The 19,307-nt window shown below is 42.9% G+C and overlaps 1 protein-coding gene across 1 annotated transcript; it reads right to left on the bottom strand.

The window, feature by feature from the left end:
* Positions 1-8,130: 8,130 nt before the first annotated feature.
* On the bottom strand, positions 8,131-15,446 carry LOC311108171 (sodium-dependent multivitamin transporter-like; the record flags this gene model as incomplete). Its single annotated transcript, XM_084150789.1, has 16 exons — positions 15,354-15,446; positions 14,081-14,550; positions 13,578-13,643; positions 13,406-13,457; positions 12,981-13,048; positions 12,705-12,859; positions 12,426-12,566; positions 12,183-12,312; positions 10,224-10,312; positions 9,919-10,031; positions 9,583-9,650; positions 9,320-9,406; positions 8,929-9,116; positions 8,519-8,744; positions 8,269-8,379; positions 8,131-8,229 (listed from the first exon to the last, which is right to left on the bottom strand). Exons 2-16 carry the CDS (start codon positions 14,426-14,428, stop codon positions 8,131-8,133), a joined length of 1,941 nt encoding a protein of 646 aa, XP_084006915.1. The 5' UTR covers positions 14,429-14,550; positions 15,354-15,446.
* Between the last annotated feature and the right edge of the window lie 3,861 nt (positions 15,447-19,307).

The following is a 19,307-nucleotide window of genomic DNA, read 5'->3' as shown; positions in this document are numbered from 1 at the left end:
ATGAAGTCCCAGCACTCCCCAGAGAACGCTGCCAGGGAGAGGAGCCGTGTGCGTAACCTCCGCCAGGCCTTCCACAGCCTACAGGCAGCCCTGCCCTCCGTCCCCCGTGACACCAAGCTCTCCAAGCTGGACGTCCTGGTCCTGGCCACCGACTACATCGCCCACCTTACTGAGACCCTGGACCAGGGAGGGCCTCTGTCTGAACTCACACTACCCCCCAGGGCAGGGGGCTACCTCCACCCAGTCAAGGTTGGTGACATCAAACTACCTGGGTGCTTATCTTTTTAGTTCCTTGGTCATCATAGTTTATAAATCTGTTCATCATCATCTCTTCGTGTTTCATGTCATAAATTCATGTCCAGACATTCAGTTAATATCAGAGTGAATTGTAGTGTAATAAAAGGATGTCCATAGTAGGCATCAATACTTACATTATCTATATGACTATAATCTATAATTTGGTATGTTTATTATAATCATACAGACTAACTATAGTTGAACATGTCTCCTGTCCTGACAGAAGTGGCCAATGCGCTCCTTGCTGTACTGTGGGAGTGTAGGAGAACTTCTGTCAGCCAATCAGACGCCAGCGTCAGGGGAGAAGGAGACACATCCACTGACCCCTACCCCAGAGGTCAACATGGACCGATCTGTTTAGTACTAGGAGCGATGAAATGCCAATATATCCAACTGTGATGTTTATGAAACTGCAGTGAATAACAATGTAAATGTAAAGTATGTGCTAAACACGGAAACCCATACAATGTCAAGGCGATTAGATACAATGATCAAGATATAAAATACAAACTCAAAGGATCGCTCTGCTTAGCACATTGTACCACTTATTTATTACACTGCATAAAACATGAATCACTAAAAGTGTGTAATATTTTATGATCAAAGAGTGCAAAGTTGTTTTTGTAGGCTTTTTTGGGGGTCTCAAAGCAATGTTGACCATTTCAGTGACTTATTGTGTTTTTAGCTTTAAGATTAATTAAAGTTGATCTTTATCCCTGTCTCCTGGATTGTTTTATTTTTAGTGTTGTAGTTGTGTTGGTGGTGGGAGGGAAAGGATGGACAGATTAACAGAAGGGGAGGATTGTTGTGAGAACACTTGGCAACCATGCATTCAGCTGAGGAGCCCTGAGTACTAGTCCATATCTGTGCAATAATGACCGCTTTCGAGTAAACATTTATTCACACAGCAGACAAACTTTGCTAAGTTGATGTAAATTACTTATCGAAATCACGTGATGGCTTTGTATGAGCTATCTGACATACTTGCACGGTTGAGTGATCTTAAAGACTTTACTTTATATTACAGTATTTTGGTGTGTGTGCGTGTAATTTCTTGTCTCCTAGCAAAAAGTATCTTCCAGAAAATGTACATTACCTTGACATAATGAAATCATGTGGCTTTGGTAGACACGCATTTCATATTCTGCTATTGACCAAGAAACACACTTGTGACAAACACAATGGAACAATAATTTCAACTCCAACTAATGTTTTAACAGACTATTGCTAAGCTGCTTAAAGTATTTGTGCTCAGGCAGACAGAGACAGATTTTGTTGGCTGTAACATGGACGAGACCACATATCCCCTTGAGCAACATGGGCTCAGGTCCACGAGAAACGGTACAGCGTTCAAGGCTAGCTCTATAAATCTGTCGGGGGGGGGGTCTGATAAACCCCCCTCTCTCATATTAATGGATAATTTAGACCTGCCAAAGTTGTGCTACTAAGGCAGGGGTTACAGAGGGAAAGGAGAGGGCAGAAATGTTGGTGAAACAATGTGAGAATGCGAGACAGACAGTAATGCACAACGTTCCAGCATTCCCACTGAGGTTACTTTCTAGTCTAGATCAGAGGATAAAGCATGGAGGCTCTGTTGCACTGGTTAATAAAATGTTTGCGCTTTCATTTAAATGATCACATTCTCATTTTTTATGGCAAGCACATACTGTATGCCAGGACATGGATTTTCCAATGGCATTATTTCTGTACCAAGTGACCTCAAAGTGAGGGTCATCAACTAAACAAACTTGATTTAAAGGCTCTTTTGGCTTGAACTGCAAATAGATCTCTAGGTGTGTCTGAATGTGGATATTTGTGCCAATAAACCCCTATAACCCTGATCTCCCTTCATGTTAGGAGATAATCAACATAGTTTCTGTATCTCCAGCTCATTATATCCAGTACACACTGATTGCTGAGGGAATTTATTAAGCTTTCTGTCCAGCCTCCCCTTGTTGGCCTGGCCTAGCTGGAACTAAGCAGAGGAAGAGAGGAAAGAGGGAGGCCAAGGAGGAAGAGAAGAAGAGTAGGGAGGAAGGCACAACTCAACAACTTTGTCAATAAGAGAGAGAAAAAGAGAGTATTTACTGTATGAGACGGGTTGATGGCTCGGTCCAGAGAGATGGCTAAGACAGGTTCCTAGTAAACTGCACCTCTCCACTAGCTTCCTTCCTGCTTGGAATTAGTAAAACCCAAGTATATCATTCCAGTCTGAAAGGCAACCATACTTGGCAACAGTTAGCGTTCCTTCTGTGAGTCTACCACTTTAATTAGTATATAACCAGAAGGAAGAACTGTAGTGGGGCTGAATGAGGTGCTTGGTGTGGTGGCAACAGAGGGTGTGCGGTCATTGGCACAAAGCTGGGATGGTAAGTGTTCCAACATCAGGCGGAGAGACGCCACAGGAGTGGCATGTGACCCAGTGACACAGTCACAATGACCCATCAGAGGAGGAGCAGGGAGAATGAAGGCTACAGGATACTGCAGTGATAACAGCCCTCCCTTGGGACACAGTGGAAGGCTCTCACTCCCTCTCCCTCAAAATGAAGGCTGATCGAGCCCTCAGTTTGTTTTATCAAATTGACCTACAAGATATTTCCTCAATAACGGATTTAGTAGATGTATCCACTGTCCATATGCATACTTACCGAGGACAGGACACAAGACAAAACATCTGACAAAGCACAAGTCCAATCAAATGTTTTATTTTCAATAACAGAGCAACAACGATGGATGTTACCACAATTTATTCACTTACAAACATTGAATCTTGAGAAATCATGCCCACTAGGGTGGTCACACAGATTCAGCCTCTATTGAAGACTTCGCTCACAGACCTGGGTAGTGTTCAGTAATGTCCAAAACAGAGAAAATGTTTGCAAACTGAAAAGGTACCACTTGAGCTTTTCCAAAAGGGAAGCTCAATTCAGTTATTTTTCAAAAACTTGGCTCCCAATGCCATAATGAACAGGACACAGATCTCTTTCTGCTTGGTGAATGAATGAGAGTTCAACTCCAACCCATCACAGCTGCCCCTCTGTAGTGTGCTCCTAGGATGAGCTAATCAACTTCCATGACATCCAACAATATGAAAAAAATTAAATCACAATACAGAGATCATATGAAGGCACAGCCAAAGCAGTGTAGTTGACCAAACTCCACTGCTTATGGTTTTTTGGAATGCATAATAGGAAGAATTCATACAAATGGAAGAACAAATATTGATAATAAATATTGAGTCAGAATATTTATTATCTTTTGAAATTACGAAGTGCCATGCTTCTCTCTCATGGCCAAGTGCGTTCTAAATTTACTCTGAACTAAACACATCTCATAGTAAATTGGTATTAATCCTATGGATATAGGCTATTCAGGATTGATCATTTTAGGAGGCAAAAGTTGACAGATTTGAAACTTTACGTTTCAGGCGGTAAATTGTCTTATTCCAATCTATGATTTAGCTGGTGCAAGCAAACTCAATACAACCGTTTTGGCCTTCATATTCACGTGTCGCTCTACAACTCATATTTTCTAGATAGATGGCCGTGCCAACTTCAGAATAAGATAACAGAATAGGTCTCGATGGTGCTGAGTAGATGTTAGCATTACTAGAACACAGTGCTAAACCCACATTGGGTAAATTTACATCTTGAATAACAATATCTCAGCACTTCGGTCTGTAAATTAATCCAAAACATGTCCTAGAAAGGGGTGGTCTTCACTTAATTTAAAGTTTAGCGTTACAGATAAACACTTCAAGTAATTTCAGGTATGACAAAAATAAATCAATTTAGTCATATCTTATAACATACATAGACTCTTTATCAAACCAACTTTTATCAACTTTGTCGGTCACAGGATGTCAATTCAAAAAGGACAAAAAACCTCTATGAACAATATAAATGTTTTGTTTGTGAATGTTACAGCAAGAAGGGATAGCCCTAACAACAACTTCATTACGCACTAACATACAGAAAATGTTAGGTTGAGTTTGAAGTTGCTTTGTTGTGCAAACACTGAGAAATAGTACTACAATAACTACTTGACCACTTCTGCCCTCCATTCACAAAACATTTTATGGTACTTGCATATAGAAAGGGGGATAACTAGTCAGTTGTACAACAATGCATTCAACTGAAATGTGCCTTCTGCATTTAACCCAATCCCTCTGAATCAGAGAGGGGGGGCTGCCTTAAATCGACATCCACGTCATCGGCGCCCGGGGAACAGTGGGTTAACTGCCTTGCTCAGGGGCAGAACAACAGATTTTCCCTTGTACCTGCCAGGCTACCTGTCGCCCCTGAAACGTTCCACAACATAGTTCCATTTGCTACAAATGGAAATGAAGTCAATGGAAATATAGATAATTCATATATTCTCTCTTTTAGCAATGAAACTATTAAAACATGAAGTGATGACATCATTTTCTATATGCTTTGAATGAGAAGAGGTATTTTTCAGTGGGGATGAATGAACAACATTCCTTGCTTGTATCGGACTGTAATATAGCCATAGGGTCCTATGCCAAATTTGCCTGTATGTCATTGATAACAATGGTGTCAGAAGCCTAACAGCATGGCATTGTCAGTACTGTCATAACATTGGCCCCACAATAAATTAATAAATATATATATGCCCATCCATAGCCAGAGTTTCTTTATTCCCCATAAAAGGTAGACAGGGTAAAAGGCAGGTAGAATATGGCTCTAAAGAATTTTTACGTAAAAACGCTCTTTGGAAACAAGTAAAGTAGAATGCTATGGGATGAATGAGTCATTATGTAGTCAATCACAAGTTAGACCAACCCAAACCACAGTAAGACAGATGGACAGGCATGTCACTGGAGTCCCCAACTACAGATACAACCACACAGAGACAACACACACAAGTAGACTCCCTGTTTGAGGAACAAACAGGTCATATGGAATCACAAACTCAACACATAAACCAGATAATCTCAACAGAGTACTACCACATTACCCTGACTTGAATTCTGTAGTGTGTTTCGGTATTCCAGTGCATGGGAGGAACACAAAATGAAGATTTTGAACAGAGAATGACATAAATTCTTCAGATTGCAAAAATGACATTGAAACATGAAAATGAAACATTTAACAAATGACAATTAAAATTCAACATCTGCACTGCAGGTTTCATATTCATCAAATGACCAATACAAAAAATGCAATGTTCTTCATAATAATAACAACGTTAAATCAACCGCCGATACTGTTATGGCAAAACATTTACATCATTAGATAAAATGGGCACTTACAAAAACAAGCTACAAAACATTGTACTTTTTTTTGTTTTAAAGTGATTGGAATTTTTCCCCTGGTACATTGAACATCAAGAAACAGCGAAGTGTCAAAAGGAAACCAAGTCCATCAAAGATACAACCAAAGAACATAATCTATTAGTCTACTCTAAGATTTCTGAGTACTGTACTCTGTTGAACCATCAAAATGGCTGCAGTTGTTCCCTTCACTGTAAATATCCTCTGTTAGAGCAGTGGGGTGGACGAGCAACAGGTCATACATGTAAAGCTAACAAACATCCAAGACACACATGGAGAATCATTATACTTGTACTTGTGCTATACAGTATAAGTCTACTGTATCACAATCCTAATTACACACTGATCAGTAATCAAAATGAAACTACATTCATACACTGCCTACTAATGAGGCACTTTATTAAACTATGGGATCTACAGTGTGACTGGACTGCGAGGACAAGGTATTCTACATGCATTAATGTCACTAGCTAACCAGCAGTTTATCTGGTTCTCTATTAAGTAGTAGTGTAGACTCCATGACCTTGCGCTCTCTGAAAACGTGATCCCAGTTAATGACAAATGAGGTGATGTCTTGAGCTCCAGCTTCAATATATACCCATGTGCCACGTATGGCACGTTAACCTTATTTAAACACTCTTAACTACCTCTTTATTAATTTACTATAGCAAGGCAAATGTTAAACAAAGGCCATGTAAAGAAAACAAACATAAGGAGCTTTGGGAACCAAAGCTTCCGACTAAAACACAGACTGTGCTTTCCGTCATGTCTACTGGGACATAAAGGATTTTCTTTTGTAAAGGCCGAGGCTGCGGATCTGAGTTCTTTGGAACCCTCTTCCCGATAGCTAAAGGTTAGAAGATTCTGCGCATGTGCGGGATTCTGTACTTTACGCAGTCTATGCTCTACTCGTTCAGCTGCCCAGAGAACAGGCTGCACTGGCGAATGGTGCTGGCTTAAGTTGGATCAAAACTGAATCAATGTCTGCAAGATCACATGATGATCTCAATCAGTTTTATAGGGTTATGCATTTAGATCTTCTTGAGTTATGTAGTCTACAGTGTTGTTTTGAATTTTGTGGTGAGCTAATTTTTTAGCAGACGGTATTAACATTTATTATTGGTTTACCTAATAAATTACTAGGAGTTTATACATAGTGTGCAACTCTTGTTTTTATAGTTAACAAGCTGTAGCATACCTGTGTTTTCTTTCAATCAAAACACATATTTTGCCTAGTGGCGCATGTTGTTGAGCTTTGGCCTCATGAGAGAAAAATGTGACACTTCGCACAATCTGCCTAAAATGAGGTGATGTTTTTTGCCTAACGTTATACTATGCAATTATATTCTGTTCTGTTATGTAGAATACTATCATTATGTTGTCTTGCAGACATTGATTCAGCTTTGATGTAACTTTATTAAACAAGCACCATTTCGCCAGAGTAGCCTGCTCTCTGGGCACTGGGGTCAGCCCAACGAGTAATGCAGACTGTGTGTAAAGTAGAGAATCACGCACATGCACAGCTTGGAACCTTTAGCTGTTGGGAAGAGGGTTCCAGAGAACTCAACCGCAGCCACTCCGTTAAAAAAATTCTAATAGTTAATCTGACATACTGGCTTAATCTTCTCTATAAAAATAATATGCAACGACAGTTAAATCTAAAGTACCTCTTCTCTGCCTGCTCATTTTTCATTTTAGTCATTTAGCAGATGCTCTTATCCAGAGCGACTTAAAGAAGCAATTAGGGTTAAGTGCCTTGCTCAATGGCACAGACATATTTCACCTAGTCTGCTCGGGGATTCAAACCAGGGACCTTTCGGTTACTGGCCCAACGCTCTTAAATCACTAGGCTACCTGCTCTCTACCTGATTCTCTGATAAATAGAAAGACTTGGGTCCATTTTCACAGTCATTGGAACAACTTAGTGCGTATGTCCACAATCTTTCATTCATAATTGAACAAAATCACAGAATGCCAATCACAGCCCTTTGGTTCAGTCCAGGCTCTTAGATCTACTAACTGGACAACAATGAGACTTCTCCTCAGCTCTGAGCATGATTGCAACTTGTGTTGCGTTAGTATTTCTCCATCGAGGAATCATCTCAATTCAGACATTTTTGCTCTTCTCAAAACTCCAGTTTCATAAGTAGTGATTTCCAGTTACTTCAGTTTAGGGAAACTGACCAGTGCCATCGTTGAGGTACCAATGAATTCAAGATACACCTGGACCCCCATCCACAAGTGCACTATTCTTCATTATAGCAGAGGACTCTGGCACTCTTAAAAACCACCAGATATTTGTGGTGTATCAGTTTTTCCAGGAAGTAAGGGTCAGGGGTGAATCTCCCTGTTCCTTTGCATTGACCCTGTGGTACTTGATGGAAGTCATGTCCAGGCACACTGGGTCTCCGCTGCCTCTCTGGCCTCACGTGGGTCCTCTCCCCTAGGGTTGAGAGAGCTGAGCAGTGAGGAGGGGTGGGGGGTTCTGGATGTGGTGGGGCTTGGCTGGGGGCTGTGTCGGGGGGGGGGGGGGTCTGTTACAAGGCAGTCTCCTGCACTGTGTGAGCCAGTCGGCAGGAAGGCTGAGGGGTGGCCCTCTCCTCGTTTTCCTCCTTCTCTTCTTCCTCCTCCTCCTCTTCCTCCTTCTTCTTCTCCTCCTCCTTCTCCTTCTTCTTCTCCTCCTCCTTCTTCTCCTCCTCCTTCTCCTCGTCCTTCTCCTCTTTGTATTGGGCCACGCCGTTGCTTTCCTGAGCCATCTGGTACGGCTGCGTGTCGATAGCTTTGGGCTGCACAACATTCCCACACACATACAAAAAAAAACATATGGTAATTAAAGTAAAGTAAATACCGTTACAATTATTTTGAAAACAGAGTGTGGCTAACAAAAACTATTAGAAGAATTCACTAGATAGATCCGAGGGCTACCTTGTGTGGCAGTGGAGTGGCACAGCAGAGCTTCTCCCTGTAGCGTTCAGGTAGGAAGAAGAGCAGGTTCCCCAGGACAGGGTACACCGTCCCTGGGGTCAGGTCTTTCTCCTTCATAGGGCCAGTCAACAGGCTGACTATCAGTCCCACTATCACCACAGTGGTAGAGTTATGAGCACTGTACCACAAATAGGACAGATTGTACAGGGCCTGCACACCCGTAGGCCTGGAGAGAGGAAAACACAGATACTTGGTCAGATTCATATAATCATTCTTATGCAGTCATCCTTAAAATGGTTACAATATTTGGTGGGATAGAATGGGATACAAATCAAGCGCTTTATGTTTGATAGTGCTGTACTGGTTCAAATGCCATCATTTTAACGAGGAGAAGAAAAAAAAGAATGTACTTTGGTTTAGCGGTGATTGAGGTAGTCAGGGTTGTCATGACAGCAGTAGTCATGTTGCCGAGGAGGGGCATAGTGGTGGCGTTGATGATGGGGAGCAGAGGTGTGGGCACGGCCATACGAGACACGAAATTACCAATGCCAATCCAGAACGCCATAGCCAGGCCTGCCACCAACCCTACTATTGCACCCTGTGGACAGAGAGAGACAGGAACAGTTAGATCAAAATCAGACCGATCTCTCCAATTCACTACAGATATGATGAAAACGTTCAGCATCTTCCCATATATTTTATTGTGCAGTAAAAAAACAAAAAACAGATGTCCTCTAATTTAATATCCCTCAATGCTAGCCAACTTGACCCCTGTCTTAACACGGCAGCATTTTGACTTACAGTGGAGTTAGCCCAGGGGAAGAACATGCCAAGACAGAAGAGGCCGAGGAGAGGACCACCCACCATCCCAAAGATACTGAATGCTGCCTGGAGGAGAGAGAGGGAGTGAGAGAGTGAATGAATGAATAATAGGTTTATAATCCTTTCATAACTCCTATGAAGCCACTGAATGAGTGCAGCGTTGCTAAATGTAATTCAGTGGGGTAGAGGAGTACCCATTAATTAAAGCAAAAGACAGCAGGGGAAATGTGTCAGTCCCTCACCTGCAGCACTGAGCCCATGCGAGAGGCGATGTAGGCCATGGCAAGACACACCAGACCGTAGGCCAATGCTGGGAAAACAGAGAGGAAGAGAAACACTGGTCAGGACCATAGCAGTACAGTCCTGATTAAGTGTACTCCACAAGTTTTAAAAAACACTCAGCAGTATTTGGATGGTGAAGTCAAAACTGGTTTGTGGGCTCTATACTCCAGCAACGTTACTTAACGAAAAGCTCAATAAAATCATCATTACTGTCATCACAACCATCACTCATGACGACTGCTGCCACTGTTCATACACACTGCCACTGTGTGGCCACTCAGGGAACAGCAGCTCACCCAGGCCCTTTGAGAGCAGCGTGGCTTTGGCCTCCGTCATGGCCGGGCAGTAAGGCTTGATCAGGTCCTCCATGGTTACCGTCGCTAGGGAGTTAAACGCTGATGAGATGGTACTGCAATGCAAGAGAGAGGGAAGCTGAGTGAGTAATGTCCTGGGGCTAAATTGCGTGGTGTAGTGTATTCATAACAGTATCATAAGTGGTGTACTACAACACTATGACATTAATGTAGCATAGAAACATGTCTGACTACTACTACAGACCGAACATATGAGAGCCAGTAGCAGTGGTAGTTAAGTAAAGTACCTGAGAGCTCCGCTGAACAGGCAGGCTACAAACAGCCCTGGGAGGCCTGGCAGGTCCTTGAACACATCCATCACAAAGTACAGCACCATCTGCAAACAGGAAGAAACTGCCACTTAGACTGGATCAAAAGTACCAAAATGAAGCCTCACAAATTACAGTTACGGAAGAACTAAACCAAACAATGGCCTCAACTCAAACATCAAGCCTTTGATTGGCTATGATCTGAAGAGAGACATTCACATAGCCAGTCACATCAGGATGCTAGTGCAGTGAGGTAGGACTGAGCGGTATACCGTCTTTTACGATATACCGGTATTGATGCACGGACCGGTTTGGGTTTTCACTTTACCTTCTATAACGGTATTTGAATGTTTGGTTTGTTAAATGTGTTACGCCATGTGTAACGTCCATTTGTAGTTTACTTCGCTACCTGAGTCATGTCTCGCCGCTCTCTCCATGCCGCTTTCCACAGACCTAGCCCCGCCCCCTGTCACTTAAGGAGCACATTTGTTAACTTGTTCCTCAACGAGACACTTGCATTCAGTCTGTATGGTCAATGCAGCACATGCAACAAGGTTCATGACAACGATGCTGTTTTCACTTTGCTTCTTAATATAAATCCACTAGCTTTCTATAATTACACTATCAGTTTGTGTTTCTTGCATCTGCAAACAGCTAGTTTGTCGTTTTATATCAAGTTGGGCCTAAATCTTGTTAGCCGCTAATGCTAATCGCTAACTAGCTAATAAATGTACTGAGTCAAAGCAAACGTAACTAGCTATACAGACTGATAATACCAGTGATGGTGTAGACCTAAATCAACATGTTGTTCGTGCAACAGTATCTTCTAAATCAAAGAGGAATACGCGAAGCAAGAATGTGTTAGGTACATTAAGTATCTAAGAGAAAACATTCAATGTAGCCAAAGATGATAGGGTCCCTTAGGAAACACTTAATCAAAACTTTGGTTCCTACCCTGTCACAATAACTCCTCCCTGGCATTTTCATTCGTTGTCAAACACTGTATTCAAAGTGCCCACTATTATAGTCTAACTATATAATTAGAATAATCGTTCTATTTCCATGATTCCAATAGTTTACCCAAGTGTTTTGCTCTAAATCTCAAGTCAAATCGCAATTGCAACATTTGGTAAAAAAATAAGGCATAGATTGTTTGCCCATATCGTGTAGCCCTACGTGGCAGTGTGGAAATGATCTCAAATAAGTGCAGGAAATGCCGAAATATACACCAAATAGGGCTATCTTATGTATACCCCCCTACCTTGTCACAACACAACTGATTGGCTCGAACGCATTGAGGAAAGAAATTCCACAAATTAACTTTTAAGGCACACCTGTTAATTGAAATGCATTCCAGGTGACTACCTCATGAAGCTGGTTGAGAGCATGCCAAGAGTGTGCAAAGCTGTCATCAAGGCAAAGCGTGGCTATTTGAAGAATCTCAAATATAAAATATATTTTGATTTGTTTAACACTTTTATGGTTACTACATTTTGTTTAACACTTTTTTGGGTTACTACATGATTCCATATGTGTTATTTCATAGTTTTGATGTCTTCATTATTATTCTACAATGTAGAAAATAGTAAAAAAATAAAGAAAAACCCTTAAATGAGTAGGTGTTCTAAAACATTTGACCGGTAGTGTATGAGGGCCCACTAAGTGTGTTGTTGTGGAGGTAGCTAGTCCTAATGTTGTTGTAGCGGTAGCTAGTCCTAAGGTTGTTGTGGAGGTAGCTAGTCCTAAGGTTGTTGTGGAGGTAGCTAGTCCTAAGGTTGTTGTGGAGGTAGCTAGTCCTAAGGTTGTTGTGGAGGTAGCTAGTCCTAAGGTTGTTGTGGAGGTAGCTAGTCCTAAGGTTGTTGTGGAGGTAGCTAGTCCTAAGGTTGTTGTGGAGGTAGCTAGTCCTAAGGTTGTTGTGGAGGTAGTAGTCCTACTTGCCTGGTCGTTGGTTTTGACGTAGCCCTTATCAAGCGGGCTGTCCTCACCGTAGCGAGCAAACATCACCAGGCCCATCAGACAACCCAGACACAACACCACCTGCTGGCAGGGAAACACCACGTAGCACGACCTGGAGACACACACCACAACATATATTAACATTATGTGCCTGAGCAATTGTAAATTTTTTACATGATCTCTCATTTGAATCCAATTCAACCAGGTGTTAATGTTAATGCTTACATGACGGCCTCCCTCTCAGTGCGGGAGCTGAGGTACCTCTGAACCTGGGCCTGGTTGACCCCGTACAGCGCCAGCATGAGGAACACCCCGCCCACCCCCAGCGTCCAGAACGTGTGCCTCTCCGTCGGGTCAGGGTTCAGACTGCACAGAGCACAGGTCAAAGGAGAGGAGGGTTACAACACTATACCTACACACAGAGCCATAGACCAGTATCAATATCCTCCATAACTGGTCCAGGGACAGTTTTAAGTATCTTTAGGTGAACTGGAGAACACTCACTCCAGGCTAGCAATGCGGCTGCCGTTCATGGCCTTCCGCCACACCTCTCCCATGCCCCCTGCCTGGTGGGCCCCCACTATGATGACCGCCAGCTGGCCAGCAAACATCACAATGGTCTGGAACACATCTGTCCAGATGACTGCCTTTAGCCCTCCCTGACCGACACAAGAGATATATATGGCTGGGTTCACAGTATGTATCATAATTGCCTTCAGAGTTGTAGGGAGATGGATGACTGAATTGAAAACTCACTGATGAAGAGAGAGACACACTCACCAGTGTTGTGTACAAGGTGCACACCAGTCCCATGGCCAGCACTGCCCCCCAGAGGTCAAATCCAGTCACTGCAGGTGGACAGTATTAACAGCACACATTTTACATTTACATTTTAGTCATTTAGCAGACGCTCTTATCCAGAGCGACTTACAGTTAGTGAGTGCATACATTTTTCATACTTTTTTTCCATACTGGCCCCCCGTGGGAATCAAACCCACAACCCTGGCGTTGCAAGCGCCATGCTCTACCAACTGAGCTACACCGCACACATCACCAACAGAGATCACATTGACAGCACATCGGTCATTGATCGTCTATAAAGCCCGAACAGGTACTAAAGCCCTCACCGAATGTAATCAGTACAACTATTATTCTACCACTTTATAAAGTATGACGTAGTAAATACATGTGGCAGATCCCTTTACCTGCATTGAGTGCGAGTGCTGGGGCATAGAGGACCACTCCCATATAGATCACCTGCGGAGACAAACAATGGTCAAAATTCGAGGGAAGCAAACAGAGGTAACATAGGGGGTTGATTAAAATACACATAAGCATACACACAGACATAACTACAGCAGTGTAAAGGACACACACCATCTGAAAGATAAAGGTCACGGTCCCCATAATGCGCACCGTCTTATTGAAGCGCAGCTCCAAATACTACAGAGTAAGAAAATACAGAAAAGGTGGGGGAGAGAGAGAGAGAGAGCGAGGGGAAGAAGGAAAGAGATGTTAAAGCCTATCACAGGTCATAAAGCATGAGTAATCTGTGAATGTGTCTATTCTGAGGACAATACAAGTGAAGATTTGGGGCACATTCTGTTGTTGTTAGCGACACTCATCTGCTAAACAATGATGCGCAATGGAGAGACGTACTCTGGTTCACCCTTAGCTATTGTTTCAATATGAAAAAGCATGGCGGGATCTCAACAGACAACATGCTGAGAACGTTGTTTTTGCATTCAACTAGCCTTCCTTACCAGGGTTCTAGCAAGACAGATGCACAGAGATACACGGGTGCACAAACTTCTCCTCATAATCCTCATCATTCACAGACACTGTTCTCTCTCTAGGTAAGGTAAGGGCTTAGAGCTCACCTCATAAGCGCTGGTGAGGCGGAGCCTGTAGAAGACAGGTATGAAGACGTGGGCGGGGATAAGCAGACCCAGAAAGTAGGAGACTCCCAGGAACCAGTACTGCGTTCCATAGGTGTAGATCTCCGAGGGCGCTCCCAGGATGGCCACGGCCGACTGGAAGGTGGCGAGCAGTGACAGCGACACGGGCAGGCAGCTCATAGAACGGTCGGCCAATAGGAACTCCTGCGTGGTGCGCTGGCGCCCGCCGGACAGGGCGTAGAACAGGCCGATGCACGTGGACGCCACCAGAAGCATGGCGAAGATCACATAGTCCGGCGTGGTGAAGTGCATCTGGACTACGTCCCCCATGATGCTGCTGGGTGAGGGGCTGGGAATGGAGGTGGGGTTGGGAGGGGGGTAGCCGTAGGTGGCGCAGCCCGGGTGGATCAGGACGGTGTTCTCTTAGGACTCTGAGGTGGATGGATAAAATGCTATAGTGAGGGAAAGAGGGGAGAGGAAGAGAGTAGTTATCATCATCATCACTGGCCATCTTAGTTTCTCTTCAAGCAAGAGGAGCTAGATACATGCAAGGAACACAATAGGTGCTTTGACGGAAACATCTTTCACCACTATAACCAAATTACTTAAAATATAATTCACACCTAATAATTTTCTACTTGGTTATTCTACCATTTCAGAGCATTGAGAGGTCTCAGTAAGTGTTATGCTAAAAGTTAATTAAACATTGAAACCACAACGTAACTCCACTCTACAGTAGGCATGTCAACAAAGCTTTAGTCTGTCGGTCCTGATAAAAGTGCTAATCAAATGGGCATTAGTTCTCAAGGCTCCCACACACTGCTGGATGGTGGTCTATTGACACATACCACAGTGAGTGTGAGCCAGGGCAGACTGACCTAGCCTCACGTCTAAACATCACAACAGACAGATAGTTAGTGGTTCATCAGAAGCCCCAGACACATGATGATAAATTCACCTCACAACACAGCTGGCAGTGAATTTACCAGGCGTGTCTGAGGTCTTCACAGCCTGTCTCACACCCTCAGCGAGCAGACAGGCACTAAAGTGGGGCACGCCTACAGTATGCAGTTTGCGTCACCTCACTGATGCAAGGACACCATCCTATTGTGACACCGGTGACCCTTGCATTGAGCAGGGCTGGGAGAATACTAATTGCATAAGAAATAAGAGGCCTTGAAGAGAGAATGAGGGAGAGAGACAGACAGACAGAGACACAGAGAGAGAGAATTGATAAGTGTCAAGCAGGTCTTACCGTGTCAGTGGTTGGGCTAGCTGGTGAATGGTGGTCTGAGGAACCTGGGACTTAAATAGTCAAGCAGTGGGAGTGTCTTCCTCATATGCACCCATCTTAAACCACCGTGGAAGGCAAAGTGAAGACCTGCAAAAATACAAAACGTTTTTTAAATAACACATTACAAATAAATAATTTCAAAAATCTAATACAACTAGGTTCTTGTTTTAAAAGTATAAGTGCACATCATAAAACCAAACATCTTACACTTCATAATTTGTACTACCACTAAGAAAACTATCATTTACAGTCTCTAATTACTGGCAATATTTGTACTATCAACTGTCAAAACACATCTGGACTCCCCACTGCACTCTTCATCACTTTATTTCACTCCTCTACCATTTAAGACATGCAATACTATCCATCTCTCTTTCACAATGTGCCCTTTGACAACACACCAACTTCAGCTGATCTGAACGGTCCTGTCATGCCTGGGTAACTGGCAGCTTCCTGCAGAGCAGCTTTGTGAGACGCTGTGCTCTATTTTGATTAGTCCTCAGAGCCAGCGGTCATGAGTTTACGCAAATGTGTGTGAGGCTATGAGAGAGTGAGCTAGTGCACGTGAGGGGTCATGAAGGTGCAATGGCATGCACAACTTTAGACCTTACGTTGTGCAATTATATAAACAAATAACTTAATTCCAGGGGGTGCAGAAGTTTAAAGCTCTGGCTGTGTTAACAAGTAACTACCCGACTTCAACTCATTCACTCCAGGTTACACTTCAAAGTAGGACGATACAGTATGACTGACAAATAATCCTCTCATGTTTCCAACACTATGATCAGTGTATGCCGTTCCAAGGTTCAGGGTTAGTTACACACAGGCCTACTACATGTTTATGGCTTGGGTATATGACACGTGTGTATGAGTAGCCAAGTGTCTTGCAACAACTTCACTGTCAATGATACAATGACAGGTGAGGAGTAAACTGGAAGCATAAATCCAAATATAATGGGATCATTTGGTAGACCATTGACTGCTGCATTCTTCAGCTTTGGTTTCAACTATAACCAATATAAAAATCGAATAAACATACCAGTTAATCTATATAAGCCATACAATAGATTAGATTACACAATTCCATTTAACAAACCATACAACTATGCACAAGGACTACTTTTAACAATTTACACTGAACATTTACTGGAAGAACTGTGCAGATGCAAAGTTTGGGAACAGAATTACTGTAAAATCTCCCTCAGTTTTTTTATGTGACCTCCGTTTTCCAAAAACTCTTAAATATCTACTCCAAATTAAAATTCAAAGATGTAGAAAGAATGGGGTGTCAGCTATGACATGACACCTTGACTTTGAAAACATCTATTTGGGTTATTGAACTACAGTAGGTGAAGAGAATTTAGACCGGGTGACAAGGGATTACATCATCGGTCCTGGATCTGTACTATACAGAAATGCATAATTATGGATATGAATATCATTCTCTTCATAGCGTTAGAGCCTGAATAGGTACACAAAAAAGGTACAATTATGCAATATCCTCCTTTGCATATTTGGTCACATTTGGGCATTATTCACACTGGCTATTATTTTAATAAGCTCCGCCCCCAAACAAGACCAAGTTTGGTTGGTCCAGACCGGTCCAAATCTGAACCAATCATAGACACCTATGTTTCGCGAGTTTGGACATCAAAGTATAGCGCAGTACAGTTCAGTACATAATACTGTACTCTAGTATGCTATACCGTACTAAACTCTTCTACTCTATTTTACAGTACAGCACAGGACTATACTGAACTTTTATTTTACTGTACTCTACTGTACTGGATCAAATCTGAACCAATCATCCACGTCTATGTTTGGGCCAAATCAAGGCCGGTCAGGACCGGACCAAAAATCTGTCTGTGGACGTTGAAATTAAAGCAAGTCTGTACTGTACCAAAAAACGACGTCTGTGGATGTTGAAATCACAGCCAGGGCGGACTGACCAAATGTCAACGTCCATGGATGTCTGGTGTGTGTCGGTAGGTGCTCAGTGGGTAAGGATGCTGGTCACAGTCAGAGATGTATAGAGGCCTCTAGTGCCCAAAAGCCTGTTTTAGCATCGGCAGCGCCATTAAGGTCTTTCACCATTTTTAAGTAGTCAACTGGGTGGGACTTCCTATGGGTTAAGGACGGGTCACATAATTCCATCCAGGTCATCAGGAGAGATCAGCCATTCCATAACTGCAGGTGGCAAGCAGTAAATCTCCAATCTTGGCTTAATAATACCTGTTCAAACACTCCAGGTGGCAGTATTCACCCTTTCAGTTTGTGTACCAACTCAGAAGTAGTAGAAAAATAAAATGGACTACTTCAAAATGGAGATGGCCTCAACGGCGCTGACTGTGCACTTACAGATATCATAATGGGACAGATACAACGTTGCGATCTCTATACATCTCTATGGTCACAGTAAATGGAAAGAGGGGGCTCATGGGTAGGTGTCAGTAAGAGAGAGGAGGCAGAGAGAGAGAGGGAGGGGTTGTCTATGCTGTTTTCACACTTGCTTTGACCACCAGATGACAGAATGAGAAAGAAAACAGTTGAGATTAACATTATGCAGTATGCCAGTGGGAGAACTGTAGCAGGTGACCCCAACTGTGGTTTGTAACTACTATGAATTCCCATTGTAGCAAATTACATTTCAGTAATTGCAGTAATTCGAGTTAATCCCTTAATTCATAAACCAAATAGATATCAGTAAAAACAAACTAATTGGTAGGTCTACTTTCTCTGTGAACGTTCATTATCCTCCCTCATGAGGAAGAGAAATTTGATCAGGCTGTTGATTGTGGCCTGTGGAATGTTGTCCCACACCTCTTCAATGGCTGTACGAAGTTGCTGGATACATTGGCAGGAACTGGAACACACTGTCGTACACGTCGATCCAGAGCATTCCAAAACATGCTAAATGGTTGACATGTCTGGTGAGTATGCAGGCCATGACAGAACTGGGACATTTTCAGCTTCCAGGAATTGTGTACAGATCCTTGCGATATGGGGCCGTGCATTATCATGCTGAAACATGAGGTGATGGTGGCGGATGAATGGCACGACAATGGGCCTCAGGATCTCGTCACGGTATCTCTGTGCATTCAAATTGCCATCGATAAAATGCAATTGTGTTCGTTGTCCGTAGCTTATGCCTGCCCATACCATAACCCCACTGCCACCATGGGGCACTCTGTTCACAACGTTGACGTCAGCAAACCGCTCGCCCACACGATGCAATTGGACGTACTGCCAAATTCTCTAAAACGACGTTTGAGGCGGCTTATGGTAGAGAAATGAACATTACATTCTCTGGCAACAGCTCTGGTGTACATTCCTGCAGTCAGCATGTCAATTGCACGCTCCCTCAAAACGTGAGACATCTGTGGCGTTGTGTGACAAAACTGCACATTTTAGAGTGGCCTTTAATTGTCCCCAGCACAAGGTGCACCTGTGTAATGATCATGCTGTTTAATCAGCTTCTTGATATGCCACACCTGTCAGGTGGATGATTACCTTGGCAAAGGAAAAATGCTCACTAACAGGGATGTAAAAAAATGTGGGACCAACACTTTAAATGTTAGGTTTATATTTTTGTTCAGTGTAGTTGGGTGTAGGGACATTAAGAAAAACCAGGCTTGCTATACAGAGATACTGTATCATTCTGAACGGGAAAGGTTACTAGCATTTCCAAAAGTGTTGAGGGGGAGGTTTTCTATCTGCTAAAGGATAAACACAGGGTTATTAATGTTGTGTCTTAATCCCATTTAAACAGCCTGGTGTTTCTTCCTGATACAGAGTCCTTCAGGTGTGCACTTAAACATTTTCCCTTTCTGTAAGGTTAAAGAGTGCAAAATGTCTACCATAGCTTGACAATTTCTGACAAGCTAAATGCTTAGGGCTTAAAGAGCCCACTGCACT

This window comes from Coregonus lavaretus, assembly GCF_964263955.1.
Source record: "Coregonus lavaretus genome assembly, chromosome: 33".
NCBI lineage: Eukaryota > Metazoa > Chordata > Actinopteri > Salmoniformes > Salmonidae > Coregonus > Coregonus lavaretus.
Note: the sequence above shows the minus strand (reverse complement) of the source record. Positions and strands in the feature narration are given on the sequence as shown.